Source organism: Callionymus lyra, chromosome 16 (assembly GCF_982586985.1).
Source record: "Callionymus lyra chromosome 16, fCalLyr1.hap1.1, whole genome shotgun sequence".
NCBI lineage: Eukaryota > Metazoa > Chordata > Actinopteri > Syngnathiformes > Callionymidae > Callionymus > Callionymus lyra.
The window spans coordinates 4,882,790-4,908,967 of NC_141833.1; the positions used below are offsets into that span (position 1 = coordinate 4,882,790).

General features: G+C 37.5%; 1 protein-coding gene across 2 annotated transcripts in view; it reads left to right on the plus strand.

The window, feature by feature from the left end:
* Positions 1-26,178, plus strand: part of tnr (tenascin R (restrictin, janusin)) — a 95,800-nt gene that overhangs the window by 47,787 nt on the left and 21,835 nt on the right. For both annotated transcript variants that reach the window (XM_087810789.1, XM_087810790.1), the window contains exons 18-21: positions 4,639-4,758; positions 8,940-9,083; positions 22,546-22,676; positions 24,744-24,876. In XM_087810789.1, coding sequence (XP_087666915.1) covers positions 4,639-4,758; positions 8,940-9,083; positions 22,546-22,676; positions 24,744-24,876 — 528 coding nt within the window. The remainder of the gene's footprint in view (positions 1-4,638; positions 4,759-8,939; positions 9,084-22,545; positions 22,677-24,743; positions 24,877-26,178) is intronic.

Below are 26,178 nucleotides of genomic sequence, written 5' to 3' on the forward strand. Positions count from 1 at the left end.
TAATCACATCTACAGCTTAGCCTTCAGGGACGATAAACACATTTATCGTTCAGCGAGACTAGAAGATGTCATTCAAAGTGTCAGTCGGGGGTCGAGTTATCGTCTCACTGATGAGGAAGTGAAGAAAACACTCATGAATAGAAAGTAGGACATCGCAGAGAGAGCCATCATAAGATGTCCTCAAACCGCCATTGTGATAGTTGTGTCATTCATTATAGATTTACAGAATTTATAAAATATAAATTTAATGAATAAAGAAAAAGATATAGGTATGTATTTTTTAAATGGCGAAGCATCAAGGTCATGGATTGAACAACGATTCTGGTGTCAAATTGGATGGAAAGGTGTAGATTTATATTCACCATGACATTAATTATTTAATAAAAAAAACTCAAATTTATATTTTTTATCTTTTTAACCCTTGTATTGTCCTTGGGTCAAGGTGACCCGAAGGCCCTCCTCTAAGTAAAAAGGAATTTCAGGAAGCCAGGGAGATCGTCCACCTTGACACCAACACAACACAAGGGATACCACAAAAAAACGATTGATTTCAGGGGCATTTAAAATAGTAAAACATTCACTACTTTTGCCTTTAAGTACTTGGGTGGGGAGGACAATAGAGGAAAAAGTTATATTTAGAGCTGAACTAGGATTTAATGAGTATAGCGTTAAACAAAAAAACTGACAAACAAATTATTTATCACATGAGGGGTGCATAAATACATTTAAATGGTTCTCTATAGAGGTATAACAAATACATAATAATAATTAATTTATAATATATGCTTTTGGCTTTCAAATCATATTTGTATCATAGCTATTTTAGGGTTTATATTTCAATAAAATGTCATTTCTTAGATTTCATTTATTTACAAAAAATGTGCAAATTCCTAATTAGAACGTTTTTTGTTGCAATTTAACTTCAGACCGCTTGATGACAGCAGTCATGTGAGAAAAATAAAATCCTGTGAGATCCTGCGAAGACTGAGGACGAGAGGATACAGTCTTTTAAAGCTGATGTTTGGACTTATTTTGGTTTGAAAAACAAATTAAACGTAGTATTGTGTTACGTATCGTAATTATTTTAAATAAACACACATACTGCATAAACATATACTGTCATTACAGGGGAAAAAATGTATTCTAAAGCAATTTCATAATTTGTCGTAACCTTACTACTTGCACTTATTAACAAACACATAATGCATTTGTACTTAAAAAAAAAGAAGATATATACTTATCTAACTTCATATGATCTAGATAGTAAGTAAGTAAGTAAGTAAATAAGTAAGTAAGTAAACAGGGACCATGGTCAAAAGGTGCTTTAACAATCAAAACAATATACAGTTAAAATATATACTATAAAGGGCGAAGACACATAAGACGAACACAAGAGTCCCAGAAAATCAAGGAAAAGCCTGTACAAATAAAAATGTCTCAAGATGTTTCTTGAAGGAGTCAGTAGATCCATCAAACACAGAGGGAGAGGAAGATCGTTCCAAAGCTTAGAAGTATTCACTTAACTTCACATAAAAAAACGACTTTATTGTCCTCAAGCAGACATTTTATTCCACTGAACTTCCCTTGGTGCAAACAGTAGAATCAGTTTCTAGTTCAGTTTAGAATCACTCTTTATTAAAGCAATTATTAGTGGAGGGGGTCCACTAATTTGTGCAACAGCAAACATTATAGACTAACATATTCAAAATACATGTAAATACAATTTACAATTTGACTATAAATATCGTGAAAGTACAATTAAAGATTTAAGTTTTAAAACAGGTTTGTAGTCTGATTGCGGAGGGAATGAAGCTGTTGTTGTGGCAGAAGGTTCTGGTCTTGATGGAATGCAGTCTCCTGCCTGATGGCAGAACTGTGAGGAGTCCAGGGTGAGGAGGGTCGGCTGTGATCCGACCTGAACTTGTCTTGGAGATATACAGGTCTAGAAGAGACAGTGGTCTATATGTTCACCCAAACACACACAGATCTCTCTACGATCTCACAACGTGTATATACTCCTAAAAAAAAGGCAGAGAAATAATATTACTGCAGTACTTTGATTAGGTGATTTCAGGGTCGATGTCAGGGTCGTCACTGAATAACCATCTCCTGCTCTTTGATTGTTGCAAGTGAAGAAGGAGAGAGCAGTGATGGGACTATCACACTCTTTGATAAGAGGAGGGTCTCCTCCATCAAGCCCTAATCAACCAGCCATCTTGAAAAAATAAAAAGTTTCTCCTCCTAACAAGCCCTCTTTCAATGTGACGAGGACACGGCGACATTAATCACCCCATCTGCGCGTAGATGTGGAGCACATGCTGCATTGTGCTGTCGTGACTTCCGCTGTGCCACGCAAAAGCTGGAGGAAAAATTGGGGTTGAAACACCGGGGTTAAAGGTATAATTAAATTCAAACTCAATTTTGGCATGTCCAGCAGTCTGAGTACGAAATGAGGTAAAGGTTGCGGCGAACAGGAGGATATTTGAGACTTTGTGCTGCATAATGTATGACATCATTTCGGTGTATATGTGAAGGATGGCCGGTTCATAAATACATCTCACGTTGTCCTTATCTGCAGTTCAGTGGAAACAGAGAGACTTGAGCATATGAATCAATAACGTGGTAATTTAAATTGATTATTCATATTTAATTTTAAGCTCTATGGACTTTACATCAGGTCCTTTTTTTTCTATGAATATGTTTAATTTAAGTGGTAATTTTGGGGGTAACTGAAGGCTGTAGATGTCAAAGAAGCGTAACTTACTCTGTGACTTCATAGAAACTATCGCTGTATTAGGGAACATTTATTTGGTATTCAATGAAAAGCTAGGACCGATGGCAGTTACACAAGCTTTAACTTGTAAAAGCTTCAAAAATACTAAGGTATCTAAGTGATGGACTGTACCTTCACCTCAGTCATGAACCTACATCTCCGCATGTACAGCATCAAGAACATGGATACAGTGCTTCTGCCATGTATTAAAACATAAATAAACAACTTTTTGAAAAGCTCTTCTGAAGTGAAAAGGGAGCATTGCTGAAGGTGTAGAATACACTGATAAAGCTTCATAAACAATATCATGTATTTCTGAGCTCAGTAAATGGTAGTGAAGGTCTGATGCACTATTTTGCTTTGTTTTGAACAACTGTTCTAATGAAAGATACGAGAAGAGTAACCGGATGTTCCTTTATTGAATAAGGATAAACCAAAGCAAAAAAACACTTTTATAGCCCAAAATGGGCTATACAAATACAGTTTTCTTTGACATTCAAAACTGAAGTCCCACAGTAGAATAAAATATTAAAGGATGCAGGAGCCTCCATGTAGGCCTGTATACAATGAGTACTAACAACTCAATCAAATCAATGAAAACTAACACATTTATTTACCAGTGCATATTTGACTTAAATGCTCATGCATATTGACAAAAATAATTAAAAACATACTGGTCTCTAACCAGCCAACATCTGGGAAGATGGCAGCATTGTCCCAGTTTAATTGTGATGGCACTGTAGGGGGCGCTCTTCTTCAAGGCACTGAAAGCCTTCAGTAGCCAAAGTTCTAGGTAGTGCAAGAGACAAACATTTCAAGAGTTGTCAGGGATTTGAACCAATGACCTTCCACACCAAAAGCCAGGATCATACCACTAAACCATCAAGCCATGAGACACAAACTCTTTTTTTTTCCCCCTATACCTTTAAATTCACTTTAGAAGCATGAGCCAAATATGAACATGGTTTGACTCAGAATTATATTAAGCAATTGTTCCTGTTCTTTTAATTGTGTCTTTGAGTTCTTCATAGGCTTCTAAAGAGATGTCTTGTTGTCTCAGTGCATCAGTGAATCTGTGATCGATCGCAGGGTCTAGTTGAGGAAGCCGTGATTTGCATTTAACCAGGATTGGTTTCACCTGATCAATCCGTGCCTGCTCATCTTGGTCTTTGATCAACCAAGTAAGCCTGGACGCTCTTGTTTTTGATTTATCAAACCCAGCTTACCTACTTATCCTGGATGTATAAATCCTACAGGCCTCAGGTAATGTTCATATATAAGGCGCTCCGGATTATAAGGCGCACTGTGGTTTTTTAAAAAATTAAAGCATTTCAGTGCGGAAAATATGGTATAGTTTTTTTTTAATCGCTCGTGTTTAGACTGTAAATAAGTTCTACTTATTTTTAGGGTTTCCTTGTTTCATATGAAAAAGGTACGACGTTGAAAAATAGCACACCTCTACGATACCTATTCATTGTAAATGAGAGAAAATTATAATGCAGCTTTTGTCTCTCGGTCACTCACTCACTTTTCTCTTTGCTCAGTTAAAACTATTCTTATAGTCTTTCTGTTTAAATGCATTTTTTATAGTTTAGGCTTTTATTCAACATGTATTTTGTGACTAGATTAGGGTTGAAGACATACACTTGTGTTATCTCAGGGTGATCCGTAAACATTGACCCAGAGATAACACAAGGGTTAAGTGTTTTTCAGTTTAATTCCCCCTTCTAATATGTGTTATCAAGTTGTTTAATTGTTTCCCAATTATAGATCGAAGTATGCTATTAACAGAGACCTTAAAAAAAAAAGGCACTCCTCTGGGTCTTGTTTTGAACTAAATGTGTTTTCTGTGTCCGTACCTGTAGCCATGGACATGCCATCTGAACTGACGGCACTTAACATCACACCACAAGGAGCCCTTCTGAGGTGGACCCCGCCACTGTCAACTGTGGACAACTACGTGCTCACCCTCACCCGGAACCAGGGTAGGTCCAACACGTGTACATGCATATTTTATGAATATACTTCCTTTTGAGGTACATTTATATGTTTGCTTTCAGTGCAGGGCAATTGAGACGCGCATTGAAGATGAAAATGTGCTCATACCATGAAGCTATTTTACAATTTGAGATCGGTGTTAGCGTCCCCGGAGATGATTCAGGTCTATTTATCTTGTTTCCGGAACACAATCGTTGTTGGTGCAGCGCTAAGCCTCAGTGGAAAAATTGCTGTTATTAAATCTCACGTTACTGATTCTGCTCGCGCACTGAGATGGTTTATAGATGGCCCACAGCTGGTTCCTTTTATGATCTGCTCTCTGAACTACAGAAAGTGGAAATTGGCCGAGCCCTTTTCCTCCAAGGGGATATAGATCACTCAGAAAATATCTCATGATTAGAAATCAAAACTTTATGTCGAATCGTGTCGCGTGATTTAATCTTCCGTTATAGAACTGAATAAAAACAACTGGCTCAAACATGTGTCGAGGAACATCCTAATGGTACTATCTCACTTTTTACAATTCATGCTAAAAGTTTTACTGTCGGCCAATATGACCGGCCGCTCTTTTAAAACCCTTTAATCCAATAAATTCAGATATAAAAACGAATGACATCAAATATTCCTTTTGTCTTGCATAAGCATTTATGAATGGGGCGTCTCAAGTATAAACAGAATAGGAAGATCAATGTTTATAAACTTTAACCCTGCAAACTTAATCGTTAGATCTGCTTTAATCTCTCGTGTCCTAGCACTGAATAATATACATTCATGCTGAGAGATTATCAGTAATTTAAAAAACATATCATCAGGATTTGAGTTTTGTTTTGTGCTCTAGACAACTTTTCCGAGCCAAATGATTCACTAGAGTTTACTACAAACTCAACTATTCATCACCTGTTATTTGAGTATTTCAACGTTTTTTACACATTTACAGAGACATTGTTACTGTTACGGCGGTTGGTTTATCTTCAAATATTAATCACAACAAATTATAAGATACACATTTAAATCGTTCAGCCGTTGATCACGGATGATCTGTTGGTCTTTGGAAGCTTCAGGAAGCAACAACACTAACTTTTCTGCGTCGAGTAATAACCCTCTGTCATTTATCTACACGACGTTACAGTTACACATCTTAATATGTATCAGTTAAACATAAAAATCACTCATTCTATTACTATAGAAAAGCAGGTCATTGTGGGGGACATTAACCCACAGAGGGGGGACTATGTAGGGGTTTCTTGCTGGTTTATGTTCCAGAAAGAGTGTACATGTGGACAAAATGACTGACTGAACTTGTTGACTCCTGAAGGTCTAATGAGTTTAATGATCTGTTTTTTAACCTGCTTTTAATCTAATGAATTGGTTCAAATATTTTTGTTCAATATTCTTTTTTAAATTACTTTATATTAGAGATCTTTTTTCAGCAGCCTATTCTATTCTGAAATAAGATTAAGGGGCAAGGTATTCAATGATATCTCATTGAATTCCAAATTATATAAAAGTGAGAATACAGCAAAATAAGCAAATATTAAAAAAAATAATAATAATAACACCAAAATATGAATAATATCTCACCTTGTTAAAGCCTGCAGAGTCCGCTAATGGTCGGCTGTCGGTGCAAATCCTAAAAAGTTCTGTTATCCCTCATCCGTTTGTCATCTTCTTTGGTGTTTTCTCTCTAATAATCTCTAAACAATCCTTTGTACCCCAAAACATATCTCCACTTAATCTAAGATTACACACATGAGGACTCTAGTAAATCTTAAATTCACATTGGATTATTTTACAACCGTCAACAACTTCTGAAGGTTATTAGTTTCACTTAGAAAGGCGGTTAAAAGCCTTTACATGCTGATCCTCACACAAATATCGCTCACATAAAACGTGATGAAATGTAGAAGAGTTGGAGCAGTATGAATACTTTTTCAAGCTACTGTAAACCTTGGTTCTCTCTTAACGCCCTACAGAAGAACTTCTCCAACAGCTTTATGCTGCAACACCTGGCAACGATACCTTGATTTAAGGGTATTTTATCTGTAAAGCAGAAAGTTCTTTAATATTTAATCTGCTACTAAACTATATCTGTTAATATTTTATGAGAACACATTTACAGAGTTTCAGAGTAACACAAAAAAATCAGTGTGTTATTTCATTGGTTTAATAATATTACATTCATAAACAACAATAAAAGAACTCTTATTTAAAAGGGTATTAAACTTAATTATGTTAGGTTGTTGGAATGAGTGTGTGAAAATGGAGGGCAAACGAGGCACAGGGGGGAAATAACTTCCTGTTTTCGTGTTTACTTACTTTACAAGAAGAATTGTCGTTGTTGTTAAATAGTCTTAACATCATTATAGTTTGTATTATATACTTGTTTTTGTTTTTCGACCATGTAGATGCAAGTTCATAATGCGCCCACATTGTCCTTGAGTTTGATTCCTTTGTTTTAAAATCGCTCTTTTCATCTGTCCTTTTAAAAGAAAGAAAATATAGTCTTTAATGTCATTATTTGGAGATACAGATACAAAAGAAAGGTGTAGTAACAGCATTAATTCTGCACCAAAATAGCGACATGCTCTTCTTTCTAATATGTTTCCACTCATCTAATCTGGACAAAAAACATTTGCACTCGGCTCTCAGTGCCAATGCGCAAATTACACGCTGGATCTCCGCCAGATGATTTCAGATATGGTATCTTAATGCTGGACACATCTTTGGAATCCAACACCAGCCAGGGTTTAGAAGAGCGCACTATAAGTCGTGATTACATTCCCTGGAGTATCAGTGTATTAAAGTGAGGTCAACCGACTTCATATTTCAGTCGGCTCTGCTCTGCATCACTAAATAAAACATCAATTTTAGAAGATGGTTAAGGTAGGTCGACATGAGGAGTTCATTTCTGGCCAAAATTAATTCCATAAACAACTGAAGAGCTGTACAGTACTTAAGTCTGTGACAAGATAACATGTGAATGTGCCATGTTTAGATCTTAACAGGACAAATGGTTCAACACTGGATTGAATTTTTTTTTTTTATAGACATTCTATCTTTAAAGACCACGTTAAAGAAACACGTTTTTAAACACGTTTTTAAACCTGTTTTTGTGTTGTTTTTTTCCGCTAGCCAGTCTGTTTGGGTTCTGTTAAGGGTTTGTACAGCCAAAGGGGCTGAAATTAGTAATGGTCTGATGAAGCTTCATGAAGCAGTGTCATGATGTTTAGAGGTCAGTACGCGGCGCCGTCAGTTTAAAAATGATGTGATGTTTCATTAGAAAATTGTTCAAAACAAAGGAAAATAGTGCAGAGACCGCCATCTTGGGGACTCTGAAAATATTGACACTGCTTCTTGAAGCTTCATCAGATCATCACTACTATTCATTCCTAAATTCTCTCTTAACAACAATGCATTTACTAACGTACTGTTGTCACAGTCCATGTCTATGATCCTGAAAAATAGTCTGTCACAAGATGACAAATTACTATTCTATCTGAAAAGGACATACCAAGGCAGCTTAGTGTAAACTTGCGAGGTCGTTTTCAAAAATACTGTACATTTACGTTGGCTTATAAAGTTCACAAAAAATGCAACAGCGACAACACAAAAAATAAAGCCATGACCAGTTGGGTTAATGCAACAGGAGACAAGATACTTAACCCTTGTGTTTTCTCTCGGTCAAGGTGACCCACTGGCCTGTATACAAATGTGTTTGTGGTATCCCTTTACCTTGACCCAGAGACAAACCAAGGGATACCTCAAACGTGTGTGTTTCCGGGCCACCGGGTCACCTTGACCCAGAGACACCCAAGGGTTAAGAACCAAGCACTAAATGACGCAGAGTATTTGGAATGAATGAAGTTGATAAGGTATGTTTTCCTTTTCTGGCTGACATAAATCCTTGACATTAAAATTGTTTTTCTGCTTCTTTTCTGGTAATCAATAAGCAAACTTAAGCAAAAAATGTTTCAAAAAAGTTCATGAGAGTCTGTTACGTTTCAAAGAATAGTTGTCATCTGAGTTGTCATTCTGCAAAATAAAAGCAAAACATATTAACAAGCTTGAAATGGCGTTAAGCTAGGAAAGCTTTATTTATATTTATAATAAATTAAGTCTATTTTTTTAGTGAATGCCATACTTAAAATGATGATGTGTGTGTTTCCAGTGATGGCAGATACGTTCCTGGTGGAAGGAAGCAAACAAGAGCACCAGCTTTCCAACCTGCTGCCTAGCACCGCTTATTCCGTGGCCCTCTACGCCTCCAAAGGACCCCTCACCAGCGGCACCGTCATCACTAATCTCCAAACACGTACGTTTTCATTTCCTTAATCTCCTTTCAGAGTTTCCTCACCTCCTCCTCCAGGTCGAGCAGGAAGCTTGCTGCCCTTCGGGGACGCTCTGGTTTTATTGACTCCCCCAAAATATCCGCGTGCAAGGTCTTTCACTTTGACGAAGGGTGAATTGCTACAGCGTCAAATTGTTCCCAAAAGCAAGAGGAGTTTAGATTTGGTAAATCAGAAACAAAGTCGGCTCCTCTGGGGTTTTCTAAAGAAGCGTGTAAAAAACGGTTTGGGTAGTTTTCATCTTGCCTGATGCATCATTACATTAAGTGGTTTTGAGTTGATAAAAAGCTGATGAGGCGGAATTATGGGACAGAAGATAATACGTCTCTAAGTGAGTTGATGTGTTAGCTTTTAGCGCCGCTTCTCTTGATCGTGGATTCAGGCTTTGAATGGTGAATATTTAGCAGTGTAATGCCTTCAATGATGCTTTGATTTCATGACATCTACTCAAGCTGTTTATGGATTTTTTTATGTGTCATGTGGTGTGTGTACAGAAACGTGGTGTTTACAGTTGAAGTAATACTGCATATATTCTTTGAACATGCACATGCACTCTCCTTCTGGTGTCTGTTTTTGTTTGGTTGTTTTGGCAGTTTCACAACTTGACTGACATTTTATACCTTTAGACCAAAATACTGATGAAGTTTTAAGGAATAGATGTCTTGGATACTGACAAAGAAGTGTCTCAGAATCTCTTAAAGAATAGATTTCCCTGCTTCTTTTTATACATATAGATTTCACAGTGAATTTAAAGTGTGATCTAAAAAACAACGATCAATCCAAACCCAAAGTATTGAGATATATTAGATATTAAGAAAATGAAAAAAGCTTGTTGATGTCTACATTCTATTTGAGCTTAGTGTTTTTCTTCATCCCTTTGCTGCAATTACAGCGTTAGTCAAAGGAGGATGTAAATTTGTCAGACAACAACAAGCCGTTTCTCCCACAATCTTGTTGCCGTGGTTGCATTTTCGCAGATGGACACAATTTTTAATACATAACTGGTGAGTACTTGTCAGGCTTCTGAAAATATGAGCGATAAATCTGTGCGAATTGTCTCGGTTTCTAAGAATCAATCCGTCTCGACTTACTCTTCATATATATTGTAGCTGTATCTGTCTTCTTACTATCCATCTTTCCACCCATGGGTCTATCCATCCCCCTTTCCAGCAGTCTTTCCTATCGCCTATTCATCTGTCATCCATCTGTCATCTATCTGCCATCCTTCCATATGTGGTTCCGTCAGTCTGTCCATCCATCTTTATATCCATCAATCCTTCATTCATCTATTCAAGCTTCCATCCATCCATCTGTTGATCCATCCATTTATTTATCCATCTGTCCATGCACACATCCCTACATCCATTTTTCCATTTATCCAACCGTCTGTTAACCAATTAATCTACTATCCATCCATACATTCTCCCTCCTTTCATCCATCCATCAATCCCTCCCTCCATCAATCTGTCTATCCATTTAAATGTCCATTAATCCTCCATCCAACTGTTTGTTCATCCATCCATCCATTCATCTCTCTGTGCATCCATCCATACATTCCATTTTTCCACTGAACCGCTGAGATAACCAATTCTTTCACTATGCATCATGAGCCTTCATCAACCCATCCATCCATCCATCCATCCATCCATCCATTCATCCTCCAACCTTCCATACATCGTTCCGTCAATCCGTTCATCCAACCGTCTGTCCACACATCCATCCTCTATCCTGTTCAGCTATTAATTCATCCATCCACATTTTTTTTTTCTGGCCTGTCCTGGCGCTGAAAACGTGAGAGACAGATGTCAGCCATGCTCTGGCGTATCTTCATTAAATTACCAGGGTTTCCAAGCAACTCTTTGATGAAGCAGTCACAAAGCGGGTGGCGGAATATCTCTTTCCCCAGAATTTAGAAGAGTTTTGCATAATTAGTACCATTTGTCATAGTTATAAAATGTTAATTCTCACGTCGCAATGTTTGAGAAACCAGAGTAAGAGACACTGCAACTGTGGCACGAATCTGCGGAAACTTACTAGGAGCTAACTCAATATAATTTTCCAACTTTATGATGAAAAAAATAAAATGCATATGAGAGAGTGAAGTATCAGTAAGGGAGAGGCAACTTCTCCATAAGTTTTTGATAATCAACCATAAAATTCATAATCTTACCTCAAATCTAAGATGCACTATTGCTTTGAGGTTTTAATGAAAAGTTAAATTCATAAGATTCAAATCCTTAGATGTGAAACTGTAGTTAAATAAGAATCATCTGCTCAATGTCAAGTGTTTAAATGACGATGACAATTGAATATTATTACATTCAGTCTGATTCTCAGCTGAACTGAGATGCTCTTTTACAGGCAGCGTGAGATAAAGTCAAGAGTTGATGATGTGTTCCACTTCAGTTCGCCCGCAGCACAGCAAACTTTTTTTTTTTTTCTATACAAGGAATAGAAAAAGTTTCAGTCAGCAGAGGAGTTCAAGTCCCTGAAGAATTACCAGAGCTACCTGTCCTGCACTCGCAGCGAGGATGGATTACAGGGAAGGGAACCAAACCCGGGCCACATGTTCGCTGCAGAAACACATAAACGAGGCTCCAAACATTCTATAGCAATGATTGGAGACAAGAGTTAGGCTGAGAGGGAGATACTGTCGTGTCAAGGAAGTCTCGGATACTCCTGGAAATGGAACAAATCTATTTTTGTATTTTTATTGAACAAAATGATTAATGAAAATTTAATGAAGCTTCTTTACTCTTGTTGTTTTGTCCATGTCTGCACCAAACTAATTTAAGCTTATGTTTCAAGCTAAATTATATTATGATTTAATATAGTATTTAGATGTTTCTTTTCTAATTCTCGCAAATGGTACCTCCAGAATTTAATTAAGTTAATTTGATGACCTAGAAAGTAATGATGAAGCTTCATGAATGGTTTCATCATTTTCAGAGTCCACTAGATGGCGGTCTCTGAACTACTTATTTTTGTTTTGAACAACCGTTCTAATGAAACATCACATCATTTTTAAAGTGATGGCGCCACCTACTGACCTCTAAACAACATGAAACTTCTTCATAAAGCTTCAACAGAATAGAATGATGCCTGTGTTTAATATAAGTTAAGGAACATTGCCTAAGGATGACAACCATAATTAAGAGGTTTCAGTGAAAGAGTCTTGGTAGAGGAGGACAAACGCAGGGATCCTTAAGAAATATTGAGCCTCCAAGAATAAAATATCGTAACCAAATTCATAATTAACGTAATGGACAGTTTTGTAATTATACCTTTTGTTCCCTCAATTTGCACAGCTAAACGATTTTAGTCCAAGGGATCTGTTACATTGGACATTTCTGGAGAACACATCTGGATTTTAAACACCCAACAATTACATGAATACTTATCTTTTAACAATAGAAAATTACTGTAAGAAAACATTTTAAGTGGATTACTGTGCCTCGACTCAAGTCAATCATTCACTCGTTTCTTTTCGGTGCCACTTAATCCCTTATGGAGGTTGTGGCGGGGCTAGAGCCTTGTGCCATCTTCTTCGGACAATGTGGTGGACACTGGTATAGGACGCCAGTCTATCTTGGGCACACAAAGACAAGACTCACAACCATTCACACACACTCCTATGGACAATTTCCCCGAGTCTTTAATCAACCTCAGTATTTTTTGGAAGAAAACCAGTGCCTTGAGTAACAAACTCTAAACAGAAAATCACAATTTGGTTCCCTCATGACCTGGAAGCAAACCAGCAACCTTCTTGCTGTGAGGTGCTAACCACTGCGCCTCCATGTGGCCCAGACTCTAGACATATAAAGTAAAATTATTGGATATTTTCTACTCAAAATTGTGAGAATACTCTGTAGCGCCACCAAGAAGGCAAAAGGAGGTAAATGCTTGGGATTGAGTGAGACTCTCCTGACTCTAGACTTGCATCAGGTTGGTGCCGCAGTCTTGTTGTTGCCAGCTGAAAGTATGTTGTAGCAGAGAACGGGACACTGGAATCTTAAACCTCTTTAGCTATTGAAGAGATGATGATAGCTGTTTTTATCTACACCCTCAACTTCAAAACCATTCTGGAGAGCTATCGACCTCTCATCCACCCACGGACTCTTCTCTTATATCAACCAGACATTTATAAAATGTTTCTTCAAATAAATCAAACCACAGAGGTCTATATTGTTCTTCAAGTTCAGTTGTGTTCAGTCAAGTGCCATCAATGGAAGAAGCAATATTCTTGCTTCCTAATCATAATCTCTGCTGCAGAGGTTCGGAATTATCTCCACATCCTTAGGGAAGTGTTGTCAGATGAGCTCCTCCCAACAGATGCTTCCATGTGTGAGACAGATTCTGACTCCTCCCAGCAGGGGGCAGCTCGGATCTCCTGACATCAGAGGCATCACCCTAAGCTGTTCATTAAACATCCTAATTGAAAGTGTGTTCAACTCACAGGCTTCTTTTTTTTTTTTCTTCTTCCTTTAACAGCTTGTTTTTTTTCTTCTGCGTGTTCCACTTCACTTGAACATGTCACAGTGGGAACAGAGTGTGAGAGGAAAACAGGATTGAATAGATTGGTCTTTGTCATGTTTCTCTGATTTGGTCTCAATCAGACTCCGTGGCAGGAATGTTCCCTTAAAAGCAGATGAACGTTCTGATCTTATTAAACCGCTGAGCTTCAGTCGACATGAACGGTTGCACATGTGTGTGTGAAAGAGTCCTCTGTCATTGCTGTTGCATTTCAAGTTCAAGTGCTGTTGAAATCCCGGAGCGTAAAAGGTCAGCGGAGACTCCAGCTGTCAGATTTTGTTGTTTTACGAGGGGATTGGTGGTCCTGTGCGAGTACAGAAACTCTCGGGTCTTATCAAAATGTAGCCTTGTGGTTTTTACCAGCAGCAGCCTTGTTGTGTTGTTGTACCCGCTCGCCTCAACAGAAGCACTCGGCCGCCCTCCCCAAAGGCTTGCATTTAAGTTACAGGTTTGGAAAATACAGGATATTTGTTGTGGCTCTCTATAAACTCCTCTGCAGCCTCGGTGTTCCTCTCCTATCAGAGGATTAACTCATCAAAGATTTCTTGGCCATTTTTTAAAGCACAGGTTGAGTTGCATAAACTTGTTTTTGCCACGTTTTCGACAAAATACTTTCTTTAAAGAAAAATGTAATCTTGATATAGACTAAACCTTGGCTCCGGCGCCACATGTGACCCTTTTTGCAGTTTTTTTTATGGGGCCCTCAGGAAGTAATTTAAAACTGGCTACTTTACGTCGTTAAATATATATTTTTATTTTTCAATAAAATCTATATTAAATTCAATCCTCCTTATTAGTTATATTATATACAGTATATATACACTGTATATATATTATATTATATTACTTATATTTAGTTAGAATAAAACGGTATCAAATGAACATTAACACATTTTGCCAAAGACATGGAAGTTGTTTTGTTGATTTGATTCTATGCTGTTGACTCAGAAGAAACCAACCTGGGATTAACCCTTCTTAATAATATTGGATCCTGATGGTAGTTTGGAACGCCACCAACTAAATATTAGCATCTTTTTAACTTGAAAAAAATACTAAAAATATATTGAAATTCAGATTGTTATTATAATTATTTCTTGTTTCGATTTCTATCCGTCTGTATTTCCGTCCACATAGGAAAATAAAGGTTTCAAGATATTTGGTGAGAAATGTTAGTTAATTACAAACAGAAAACGTTCAGGTAAGATTAGTAACTGAGGCGGGTAAACAGTCTCAAACAATGTAAAATGTAAAATTCCATAGTCTCTAATATCAGGAAATGTTCAATGAAAGGCATTAATCCAAAGGCTGATGAACTAAAACTGTAAAATAGTACATGTGGCTTTTCTATATCAATAAGTCAAATAGTAGAGAAAACAATGTGCACAAACAGGAATTAACTGAAAAAATATAAAACAAAAACTCAGGTTATGGGAATCTATTGGCGTTCTATTGGCAAAATAGAGTTAAAAGTGTGACGGAAAAGACTATATTTGGGGGTGTTTTTGAGTTCCTGTTTTGAGTTCTGGCACAGACTTCTACAGCAAGCTAATAGATAGCAATGATGTTCAGAAGTATAAATAAATGTTTCTTAAGGATTTTAAATCCGACAAGCAGCTGAGCTTGTGTTGCAAACTTGTGTCCACACCAATGAATCATCATGTATTTTGCATATTATTGAGCCTCGATAACTCCCTCGGCTTAAGTCATCAGAGTGTCTCTGTAACTCCTTCAATCACAGCCTCTTGGAGGATTTACTTCCCTCATCCTCACTATTGGACAGAAGCTTCCAGCCGATATTCAATCCAGCGACAGATGTACATCAGTCAGCATCTTGCTGCTGTTTATCACCGACTGTGGTGTAATCAGTAGATTCTGCTGCCTCCCCCTGTCAGATGGCATCTATCTTCCAGTTAGCCTCCACGCTCATCCAACTTTTATCTCTCTTCCTCCATCCTTCTAGGTCTGAGCCAACTTTCTTGGCCTCTCTTCCATTTCCAGTTTAATTAACCTGCATGGTCTGGTATCAGATGAGGGTTAGTTCCAAAGATTTACTTTAAAAGTGAGATATTGAAAGCTCACTCCTGTCGTGGAAGATAAGAAAGTAAAAACACATATTTATGCATAATATCAAAAACGTATGGGATTCTTGTGTGTGTGGCTCAAAAAGATAGAATGGTGGGAATGAAACAGGTCCACAGCAATTAAAAAAAACCTAACCACAAGTGTTAGTTCCAAAGCGTACCTATCATGTCATGACTGTAATATAATAGTCGAAAACCCGGAATTTACTTGACCAAGGTGGGCGTTAATGTTCATTGTTAATTGTAAGAAACAAAACACCTGACAAATAGAAGAACGGAAAGCGTCACCAAACTGGAAATTTGGAAATTAAAAAACAAACGATATATTAAACCAAAAATCACATGACCTTCAACCCAATCCTACACCACCTTAGAAAAAAACGAAACTGACAAAAACTAGGACTGGAATGTACATTGGAAGGTATAATCAAACAAATCTAAATTCACCAGAGAAAGCACTAATACAGGATGGAACATGAGCATATAGGAAACCCTAGGAAATTAATTAGCAATAAGGCTGATCTGACACCACGGACTGTAACCAGGAATCTTGAATGGCAGCAAATAACTCAACTCTACTGATTGGTTAATGAAAAATAATACCTTTGTGGCATCACTACTTCATGCAAGTTTGAGATTCCTAAAATTAAAAGTTTTTAATATTTCATAGAGAAGTCCTTCAAAACGTACCACCAAAGATAGTAAATCTGTAAATCAAGGATTATGTCAGCAAACCGAAATGCATTTTTTATTTCAAATTTCTGAGAAGGTTCCATTGTGCAGTTTTGTATGTCAGGGGTCATGACATCACATTTCCCAGCCTCGGCCAATCACAATAAAGGTGTCGTGGTCATGGCAACGGCAGCAGAACTCAGGCGTGGGGAAGAATATGTTATGTAAAGAAACTTGCTTTAAATATTCACTGGGCTCAAATATCAATTCATTCAACTCTCTGTATTTGCATGATATAGAACCTTTTTTCTTTTCACTTCACAATCTTTAATAACATACACCGTTCTTTTGAGAAATAACCAGATGAAGTGAGTTATACCTTACCCTGTATATATGAATTTTAAGATGTTAGAAACCTTGACAAAGTTGGATACATCTGCTTCCTCTAACTCAAAGTGGAATAAATGCATAAATGATGAACTCCCCAAACTGCATTTTTTTCAATGGACAAAACCAGCAGTTGTGAACTTTGGGAATTTGGACTTTGGAACTGTAGGAAGGTCACATGATTTAATATGCTTCACTTGGTAGCTCTTTAAATAAGGACACCTTTCTTTATATCATCATAACCTTTTATACTGATCACAAGAAACCTTTAACTTTTAGCTCGACTGACAATGAGTCATCACTGTGAAGTTCTGGGAGTGAAATAACCTCCGGCTGTGTATAATGATCCAGCCTTGAGTCGTGGCATGGGTAATCAACTGTGATAAATCGCCTTTTAATTCAGAATTTTGTAGTCTGGGCTCGTCCCGCTCATTAAATCTCCTTCATAATGGTCCAAACGTGACATTAGCCGAACCAATTAAGCGCACGCGTGTAAATGACTTATGTCAATATGATCCTGAGGAAATTTTTCTCTTGCAAATTGCTGGGAGAAACTCCTGACATCCAATCTGAAATGTGCTCGCCTTTTGTCTTCTTACTGAAAATTACTGCTGCTGCCCTTTCCCGTCTTCCGCCGCCTTCTTCTGTCACTTTGCTTTTGTTTACACTAAGTGTTAATGAGACATAAAATGAGGCCGCCGCTCCCCGGCTCAGTTGAGTTGTTTTAAAAGTCATCGTCTGAAGAGTTTCCGAGGAATCTCAGACAACATACCTGCTTCCTCACTCGGCACGCTGGTTTAATTGGAAGCAGCGCAACAGGGAAAAAAGGACAAAGACGGATATAATTGGAGAGAGAGCAGAGGCAAAAGATGATACTGAGGAATTGTTTAAAGTCTTCCTAGGTCTTTTATAATTCTTAAAAAACGAATCCAACACACGCAAGGAAATCTATATTCCGGTTCTCGCTCTTGCTGTTTGAGTGACAACTTGTCACTAAAGCAGCAGAAAAGATGGGATGGCAAGTGGAGTCAATGAGAAAGACAAGAGCAGACATTACAATGAGAGCTTGATAGGAAGTGGAGAGAGCCAGCAGGTCTATTTAAAAATTTACATCTCTTTTTTTCACTTCTCTCCTCTTTTTTTTTTTTTACTTAGAACTGACACAATCTTTTTGGAAGTCATCATGCTGTTAAGTTGAGTGACACACACGCTGTCTTGCACTTAGGCCCCTCTGGGGGAGGGGGTTACTGTATCAACACTATTTTTCTGTCTGTTTTCACACTATTAATGCACTTGGTTTTTAAGAGCTGCACACATGTACACTTCAACACGCAAAAAAGAAACCCTTTGGCTACTCGCAGGTAACCCTGGTTCTAAGAATAAGTGCTTCGGCTCATAATGAGCTTTGCTATGGCGAAGCCTGGTAAAGATAAACCTAACTACAAACCTCGCCTTCGCACACAAAAATAGCCTTTACGATGAACAGATAGTTGGTACAAAATGCACACAAACACCTTCCTCACACAAAACCAAACCTACAAACACAAACACTAATAAAAAAAATAAGGACATATATATTTAAAAACACACACAATTACATATTCAAAGATTATTACAGTATAGTTGAAATTAACACACACACATTTCTCAATGGATCAATTAAGTCCTACCTATCTATGTACACAAAAATGTACAAAAAAACAACATTGTTTTCACCTTACCCTTAAAAACACAAAGCTTTGTATAGAAATAAACTCAACACAACAATCATAATGGAAGCACAGCATAGGATAGACTTTCTCCAAAACAAATTCCCACATAAACATACTTGCACACAAACAGAAATCCCAGGTGCGAATATATGGATTAAAATGAATGATCAAGAGTCAAACACACATGAACAGAACATCAAAACCATAAACCCACATAAACAGGGTGATATACTACACACAGAGAAGGGACCCTTCGCACAAGAGACGCATGAAACTACAGCATGTGCATAGAGTTTAATAGATGTACAAACAACTTACTCCTCACACGGACATGCATCTACATTTACACACACTAATCACAATCATGCATGGGAACACAACTGTCCCCACAAACAACACACACTAATGAATAAGTGCTCTAAACCACGGTAACACATGCACAGTCACACACTCACTCCGAGACATGCTGGACGGACACAAACACAATCTTGCTCTTCTCAGTATGACGTCTGAGAATTAAATGTAAAAAAAACAGATTCATGCGGTTGCATCGTCTTCTGAACTTTAACTTGTGTTTAGCGTCCCTTTCGTGTTCAGTCGTCAAACAATGTTGGTGAACCAGAGTCCTGACGTAACAGCAGGTAAGGGGCTCACCTTTATAAAAGTGTCATCACCACGCTGTAAAATAAGGTTACAGTGTGTCGCATGTGCCGAAGCAAAGGGGTATTGATTCTTGGAGTGTGATGTAAGGTGAGGAAAGTGAGGCGACTCTCCCCGTTGCGGGGTTAAAAATATCACAGACACAATAATAAGGTGGTGGTTGAGGTTGTGCTGAGGCCGCGTGATGAAATGTGTGGTAAGCTCGGGGTGGGCTTGCTTATCTCGGGGGTTAACTGGTGTCAAAGGCTGTAGTAGAACAATCCTGACGCTGCAATCGCAGTCGGGTGCTCGTTTTGGTTGTGTATGCCAGACATGCAGGGAGATAACTCATCGTTATTCCGAGCGCTTTCAGATGGATTTGTCTCAGTGCTTTAAAGCCTCGTGGATGAACTCATGATGCTGTGCTTAGTCTACTTTAGTAGATGAATTGATGCATTCTGAATAACACTTTCAAAGTCCTCGGGTTTTGTTTTTTTTATGCGTCTTTTCCTGCTTAGCCAAATATGAAGGGTAAAGAAGGTTCAACCACCTCATGGTCGCCTCATTCTTCCAGCATGGGATCATGATTCTTTCAATAGCGCTTTTTGAGTTAACAATCATTCATTCATTTTCTGTGCCACATATTCCTTTATGGGGATATCAGGGGGGCTGGAGCCTTTCTTCAGGCGTGAGGCAGTGGACAAACGACATATGCCTTATAATCCGGAGCTCCTTTATATATGAACGTTACCTGGTTGGTGACTTGTCTACAAACACTTTCATGACTCTGAGCCGACACGCCATGGGCGGAATTACGTCTTTGCGTCATCACAGAGTGGGATTAACGACGCACGTCACATCATGGTGGACGGCTATGGAGTGAGATTACTGCCACTGTTTTGAGCGAGTGTGTCTTGGTTGTTGTAGACTCAAAACACTTTTCTCGAGCAAAATCACTCTGCTGCGCACTCAACCAGTCATACACGTGCGTTCAATCAGTCATACACGTGGGCTCTAGCTGTCATACACGCGCTCAACTTGCTGCTCACTTGACATTTGTCAGCTCACAATTTTCTTTTAATCATCATTTGAACGAGTTAAATTGTCTGAAGGCTTAATAAAGTTTTACTTTATCTAACTGTTTTGTTGACATTCCCTTTAGCACAGCTTTTTCTAGTGGATGCATAACGCAACCTCAGTCAAACGTTGATGATCACGCTATCCACTGCGCCACTTTGCGCCTTATTTAAGTTAACGTCAACGGTATAAAGTTAATGATGTGATTATTGGAACTTTAAAAAAAAAAAGAATGTCTACATAACCGTCTTATATTATTCGGAGAGTTCTTTCGAAAAGAAGTTTGGGCTTATGCAAATGTACAAACTTGTTCACCAGATTTAATTTTTTTTAATTTCTGGCAAAGTTCGACATGATCATCTGTGCTCTCCAGCGATTATTTCACTGTGTCTGCATCTCAGCTCGGTAGAGACAGAGACAGATAGACAAGTTGTGGAACATGCAAAACTCATGGAAAAGTGTTTTCGGGGCATAGAATGTGCAAAGTTTGACTGTGTCTTTGGGGTTCTTAAATTGCTTCAGCTCACATATTTAGTCAGTCATCATTCTACAGACCATTCTTCAGGATCTGCTTCACACAACGAGAACTTAAGCTGCACAATTATCGCGGTAGAGTACCGATGATTGATGGATGGGTTCTCCTCTGTTGTCTGAAGTTGGTTTGTATTTTTAAAGGACACCTAATGTGCTGATTTAAGTGTCTCTTAAATTGTTCTAGGACCTCTATTATACTCATCAGCATGATTCTTTTTGCACAAAACTCTCATTTAATAAAGATATTAATATCATAAAATATGCTAAAAGCTGAGACTAATGCTGTGTCTCAAATCGCATACTTGCGTACTCTAAGTTAGTATTTTTAGTGCGTAAGTGCGTCTCCATTCTTATTTTGCGAAATTTAGTGCGCCATGCACACTAAATCGGCGTACTAAAACTCCAACAAAACTGAGTATGGTTCGATGGACACTATCTACCCTAAACGCCTGCCATCTTAGTGACGTTGTAAACGAAAGTTACGTCATATATATATATATACTTACTTACAGGTTCATTTTCAGCAGCAGTAGAAGGATGAGATGTCTTCTGTGCTGATACCAACTTAAATATCTCGCAAATATTTTGATTCTCATATTTTTTATTTTTCCAAACATACAAAACGTGCTGCCAGCAGGTGTCGATAGTGTTCCAACAGCTGGTTGCAACCATCGTTAAATAGAAGTAGAAGAAGAAGCTGTCGCGTCATTTCCGGTTAGTGTGTAGCAGCAGTGTTTGATTTGAGACATCTGTCGAATTTGCGTACTAGTTAGTACGTACACTATCCTGATGCATACTCATTTCTAGTATACTAAGAGAAGTATGCAATTTGAGACGCAGCACAAATCTCGTCCGAGCAACCACGCCCACTCTGCTCTGATTGGTCACAAAACACGAAAAAAAAGAATAAAAATAAGTTTTGCTGCTTAATGTACACATAAAGGCAGAAGTAACACTAACCATGTATACATAAATATTTATTTTGTTTCACGATTAACATGTAGGTACTAAACTGATTTAGGGCTTCCAGGGGAGAACACCTCCACCAGAGTGACGTCAGAATTTTAAATTTAAACCTTAATCTCGTTTGGCGAGATTCCAGACTGGAGAACTTTATTAAGTAATCACTTTAAAACGGAGCAGCGTTATGATGAATGACCTACTGCACTTTGAAGAAGACCACTTCAACATTTACAACATGTGAATAAGTCAGGAGAGTTGGGTTTTCACATTAGGTGCCCTTTAAAAGATTGTGTGACATTTTGGGAAAGAGAATTTTTTATCATTCAGTAGCAATTGAAACTGTTTCTATATGATCATTAAGGTAAGGTAGAACTTTATTGATTGAAAATTGTTTTCTTTCCAATAGCCACAGCAAATACAGCAATTTTTCATAAAAAAATAAATCAAAATAAAATAAGAACAAGAACAAAGAGAAATAAAGAGAAAGAACAAGATGATACAATCTAAGTCTAAAGATAAAGGCGTCACAGAATATCACCAAAGTTCTTATTTGACTTCTTAATAGCTTTTTGTGAACAGATATCCAATTATTTTGTGTCAAAATATGATATAATCTGGTTTCACCATCGTACCAGGGACCCTTCAAGTACATTCCAAAATTGCAGATCCACAGCTAAGCCCTGTTTAGCCTCTATTAAACTCCTCGAACCTTAACTCTACAATCCCATGTTTGACCATGCATGCCGTTCCGCATGTTGTCTGGAACTGGAAATCTGGCTTCTGTTGCCAAACCCACGAAACAAACTTAAACAGTTCTTTCCCTTTGACAGCCATGGACGCCCCGCTCAACCTGACAGCCAGCGAAGTGAACCACCGCAGCGCTCTCATCTCCTGGCAGCCACCAGTCGCTGAAATTGACAACTACATGCTCACCTACAAGTCCGCCGACGGCAGCAGAAAAGTAGGAACTTGACTCCACACTTTAACTTTATTTGTCTTCTCGATTTCCACTCTGTTATCTAAAGGTCAAGTGTTTTCTGCGTCTGCCTTCCAAGATAATGTATATCCTGATGAATATTCATGAGAACGTGTCAGCAGTATAATCCATGATTATGAAAATGAGAAGCTGCAGCTCTTGTTCCTGGTGTAACCTATATTTAATAACATGCTCAATTATTCATTTCAACCTCAACATCCTTGAGTTTAGCCAAGCAACTTTATTTTGCAGAAACTCAACTTCATAAAAGCATTTGAGGGAAATTTGTATTATTAATGAATACAATGAAGAACTGAGCCTGCATGCCATTCATTAGATATCACTCAAAAATAAAAAAAAAGGTAAGATCATTATGAACATGTTTTTTCACTACTATACACAAGCACCAGTTCATGCATTCTTCAAGGACAACTAAATAGATGTTGGGCCTCTATTATATCATCAGTATGTGTACATTTCATAGAGTCATTATCTTGATGGAGTCATTTGCTGTGCCTGCACTCTTAAAAACTTCAAATGGAGGGCCACAGACTATCATCTAATTGGCCAGAAATGAACCACGAGCTGTTAGTATTAAAACAATGTATTAGAGGTCGTCATGTTTCAGCTAACATTAGAAAAAAAATGTTTATGTTAATAATGAGATATAAAAAGGGAGAGTGTTTAAAGTGACAATATGTAATCCCTAGATATTGTTTCTGTCTCCCCCTTGGGACAGAATAGTTAACTGCAATTGAGTATCATAACTTCATCAATTTAAGTTTCACCAAAGGTAATTACATTAGATTATAAAACAAGATAGACATTTATTTTGGGTGGTTTTATGGTTTTTGTCTTCTTAAGTTTAAGGTTTTTGTTGACTTAATCTATAATAACATTATAATATAGTAAAATATAAGTTTTACTACATGAGTCATGACTGTTCATCAAGGGATGCCGACCTTTTTTGCACCACATACCAGGTTAATGTCGGCAATGTATTCACAGACTGACCTTCAGATAAATACAGTAAAATAAATCCTATACAGTTTATGATTGACCCATTTTTTTTAAGAGTATTTCTTTAGTGAACTCGACTGATAGAAGTGTCTGGAAGTGTCACAGGCCAATGTTACTTCAGAGAAAATATGATCTTTTTTTCAAAATAAGACAGAGCAGGACATAAAATAAATTGTATTTTCTCTCAATACAGCCTGTTATAATATGCCTCACAGGCCGGTACCGGTCCACTGGACCGAGGGTGAAACTCATCATTGTGTTCTGATTTAATGTATTAAAAATATGAGCCTGTTTAACCGGAAGCAACTCCTTCATATTGTTCAGGATGAATTATTCTTTTACTTTATTGAGATCCTGTCCTCAGTTGACTTGTATACTGAAGCATGTCTGAAACTTATGTGTACACATTCAAATATTAGTGAGGAAAGATTGTTTATTTCTTTTAATTGAGATGATTTTGAATATGATTTGACTGATTCCGTTAGTATATAGAATCATATCTATACCCTGCAGCAAAGCAGGAAAATGTCCACTGAGTCAACTAGACACCATTTACCAGCTGCTCCCTGCATAATTCACATGGACACATTGGCCTGGAATGTGTGGATTTATTCCCTAAACTTGTTTAATTTTTAATCCGCTACTTGTTCATATTTCATGTGGATGAGAAAATCTGTTACCGAGCGTTTGCTGATTCACACTTATTGACGTCCTTGAAATACTGTTGTTGGTGCTTTTGGGTTGTTTTCTTCACACAGTAATGAAACATTCATGTCTGATCTTTTCTTAAAACACAACAGATGTTTTCTTGTAACAATGAGTCTTATTTTTCTGCAGAAAATTCACTTTGATTTATCAAAATAATATATAGTCCACAAAAGAATGGTTATTTTAGTGGATGACGGTCTCAAGTTAATGAAAAAAATGTATTTCGCAAATGTTATACTATAATTACATAGTTTTTTTTTTGTTGTTTTTGGCTAATGATACTGAAAAATGAAGTTGTTTATCTTCTTCTGTCTTATTTGACAGGAGTTGATTTTGGATGCGGAAGACACGTGGATCCGTCTGGAAGGCCTGGGCGAGGTCGCGGAGTACACCGTGAAGCTGCAGGCGGCGCAAGGACTCGACACCAGCGCCGTCGTCTCCACCACCTTCACCACAGGTTTCACTTTCTTTTTAGTACAATCCTGATCTTTCTTTTTCTTTTTTTTTTTGCACAAACGACAAAACAATTCTTTCCTTTTGGACTTTATAATACTGAACCGGACACAAATAAGCAACCGGGTCGCTGTTTTATATTTCATCCTTTAGGCAAATATGGATTTTTGTCGTAAAAAAATAATTGGAATATTGCTATAAATGGGACAACGATTTGCGATGAACAAAAAAAGGAAGGGCTTCGAGACAACTTTTATATCCGATTAGTAGTCATGGTCCGATGAAGCTTCATGAAGAAGTGTCAAGTTGTTAAGAGGTCAGTAGGTGGCGCCATCAGTTTAAAAATAATGCAGGGAACGCCATCTAGTGTACTCTGAAAATAATGACACTGCTTCATATAGCTTCATCAGACCATCACTACCGATAAGTCATTTTATTCTCTTAACTTTCAGCTGAACATTTCTGAGAGTAGATTCAAACATTAGATTTCTTCAACTATCCAAATAAAATAAAGTATAGCTTCTATATCAAATCAATTTCCCCTTGGAATCTAAAAAAGATAATAAATAAATAAAAAAGAACTATTTTATTTAAAAATAAAAAAAATACACTAGAATATTGTGCACTCAACTGGTTGTATTCATTTGTTTTGTTGAGTAACTTCAATATTTCCAACATTTCTTTTATTTAAAAAAACTCATCCATGTCACCTCTTATCTGAAAACACTTTGTGTTCTTCGCCTGCAGCTCCCAGTTCCTCATCTTTTAATTCAATGCACATAATCTACTTCATTTTCACTCCCGTTCTTTAGAGTAAAAATACATTTGACAACAATTGTTCTTTTCACAACAGCCGTGACGTCATTACCCAGAAGCCCATTGGCGTTGTTGCAAATTACATTTTTATCATTAAATTAAAAAAGTCAAACCTTCATGGAGATGATATGGAAGCATATCTCCTCATCATTGAGGCTGTATTAGAATGTGTGGAAGTATTGAGTGTAGCAGTGGATGAACTCTGTGTCTCACCTTCAGGAGCAATTGAACCGATAATAATCGTGTTCGCATTGAACCTGTTTGTGTTCTCAATGGAGGTCACATCAACTCATAAAGCGCCTGCTTAAAGAGAAGCTACAGGAATAAATACGATGATTCATAAATGTAGAAGTTAACCTTTTAATAGTAGTTATGTTTAACCCTTAAACGTTAAGGAATGTTTGAGATTTTAAATAACGAAATGATCTATCAAATATTTACTCTTTCTTTAATTTGAATTCCCTTTATTTCTGATATTTAAAATGCCCTC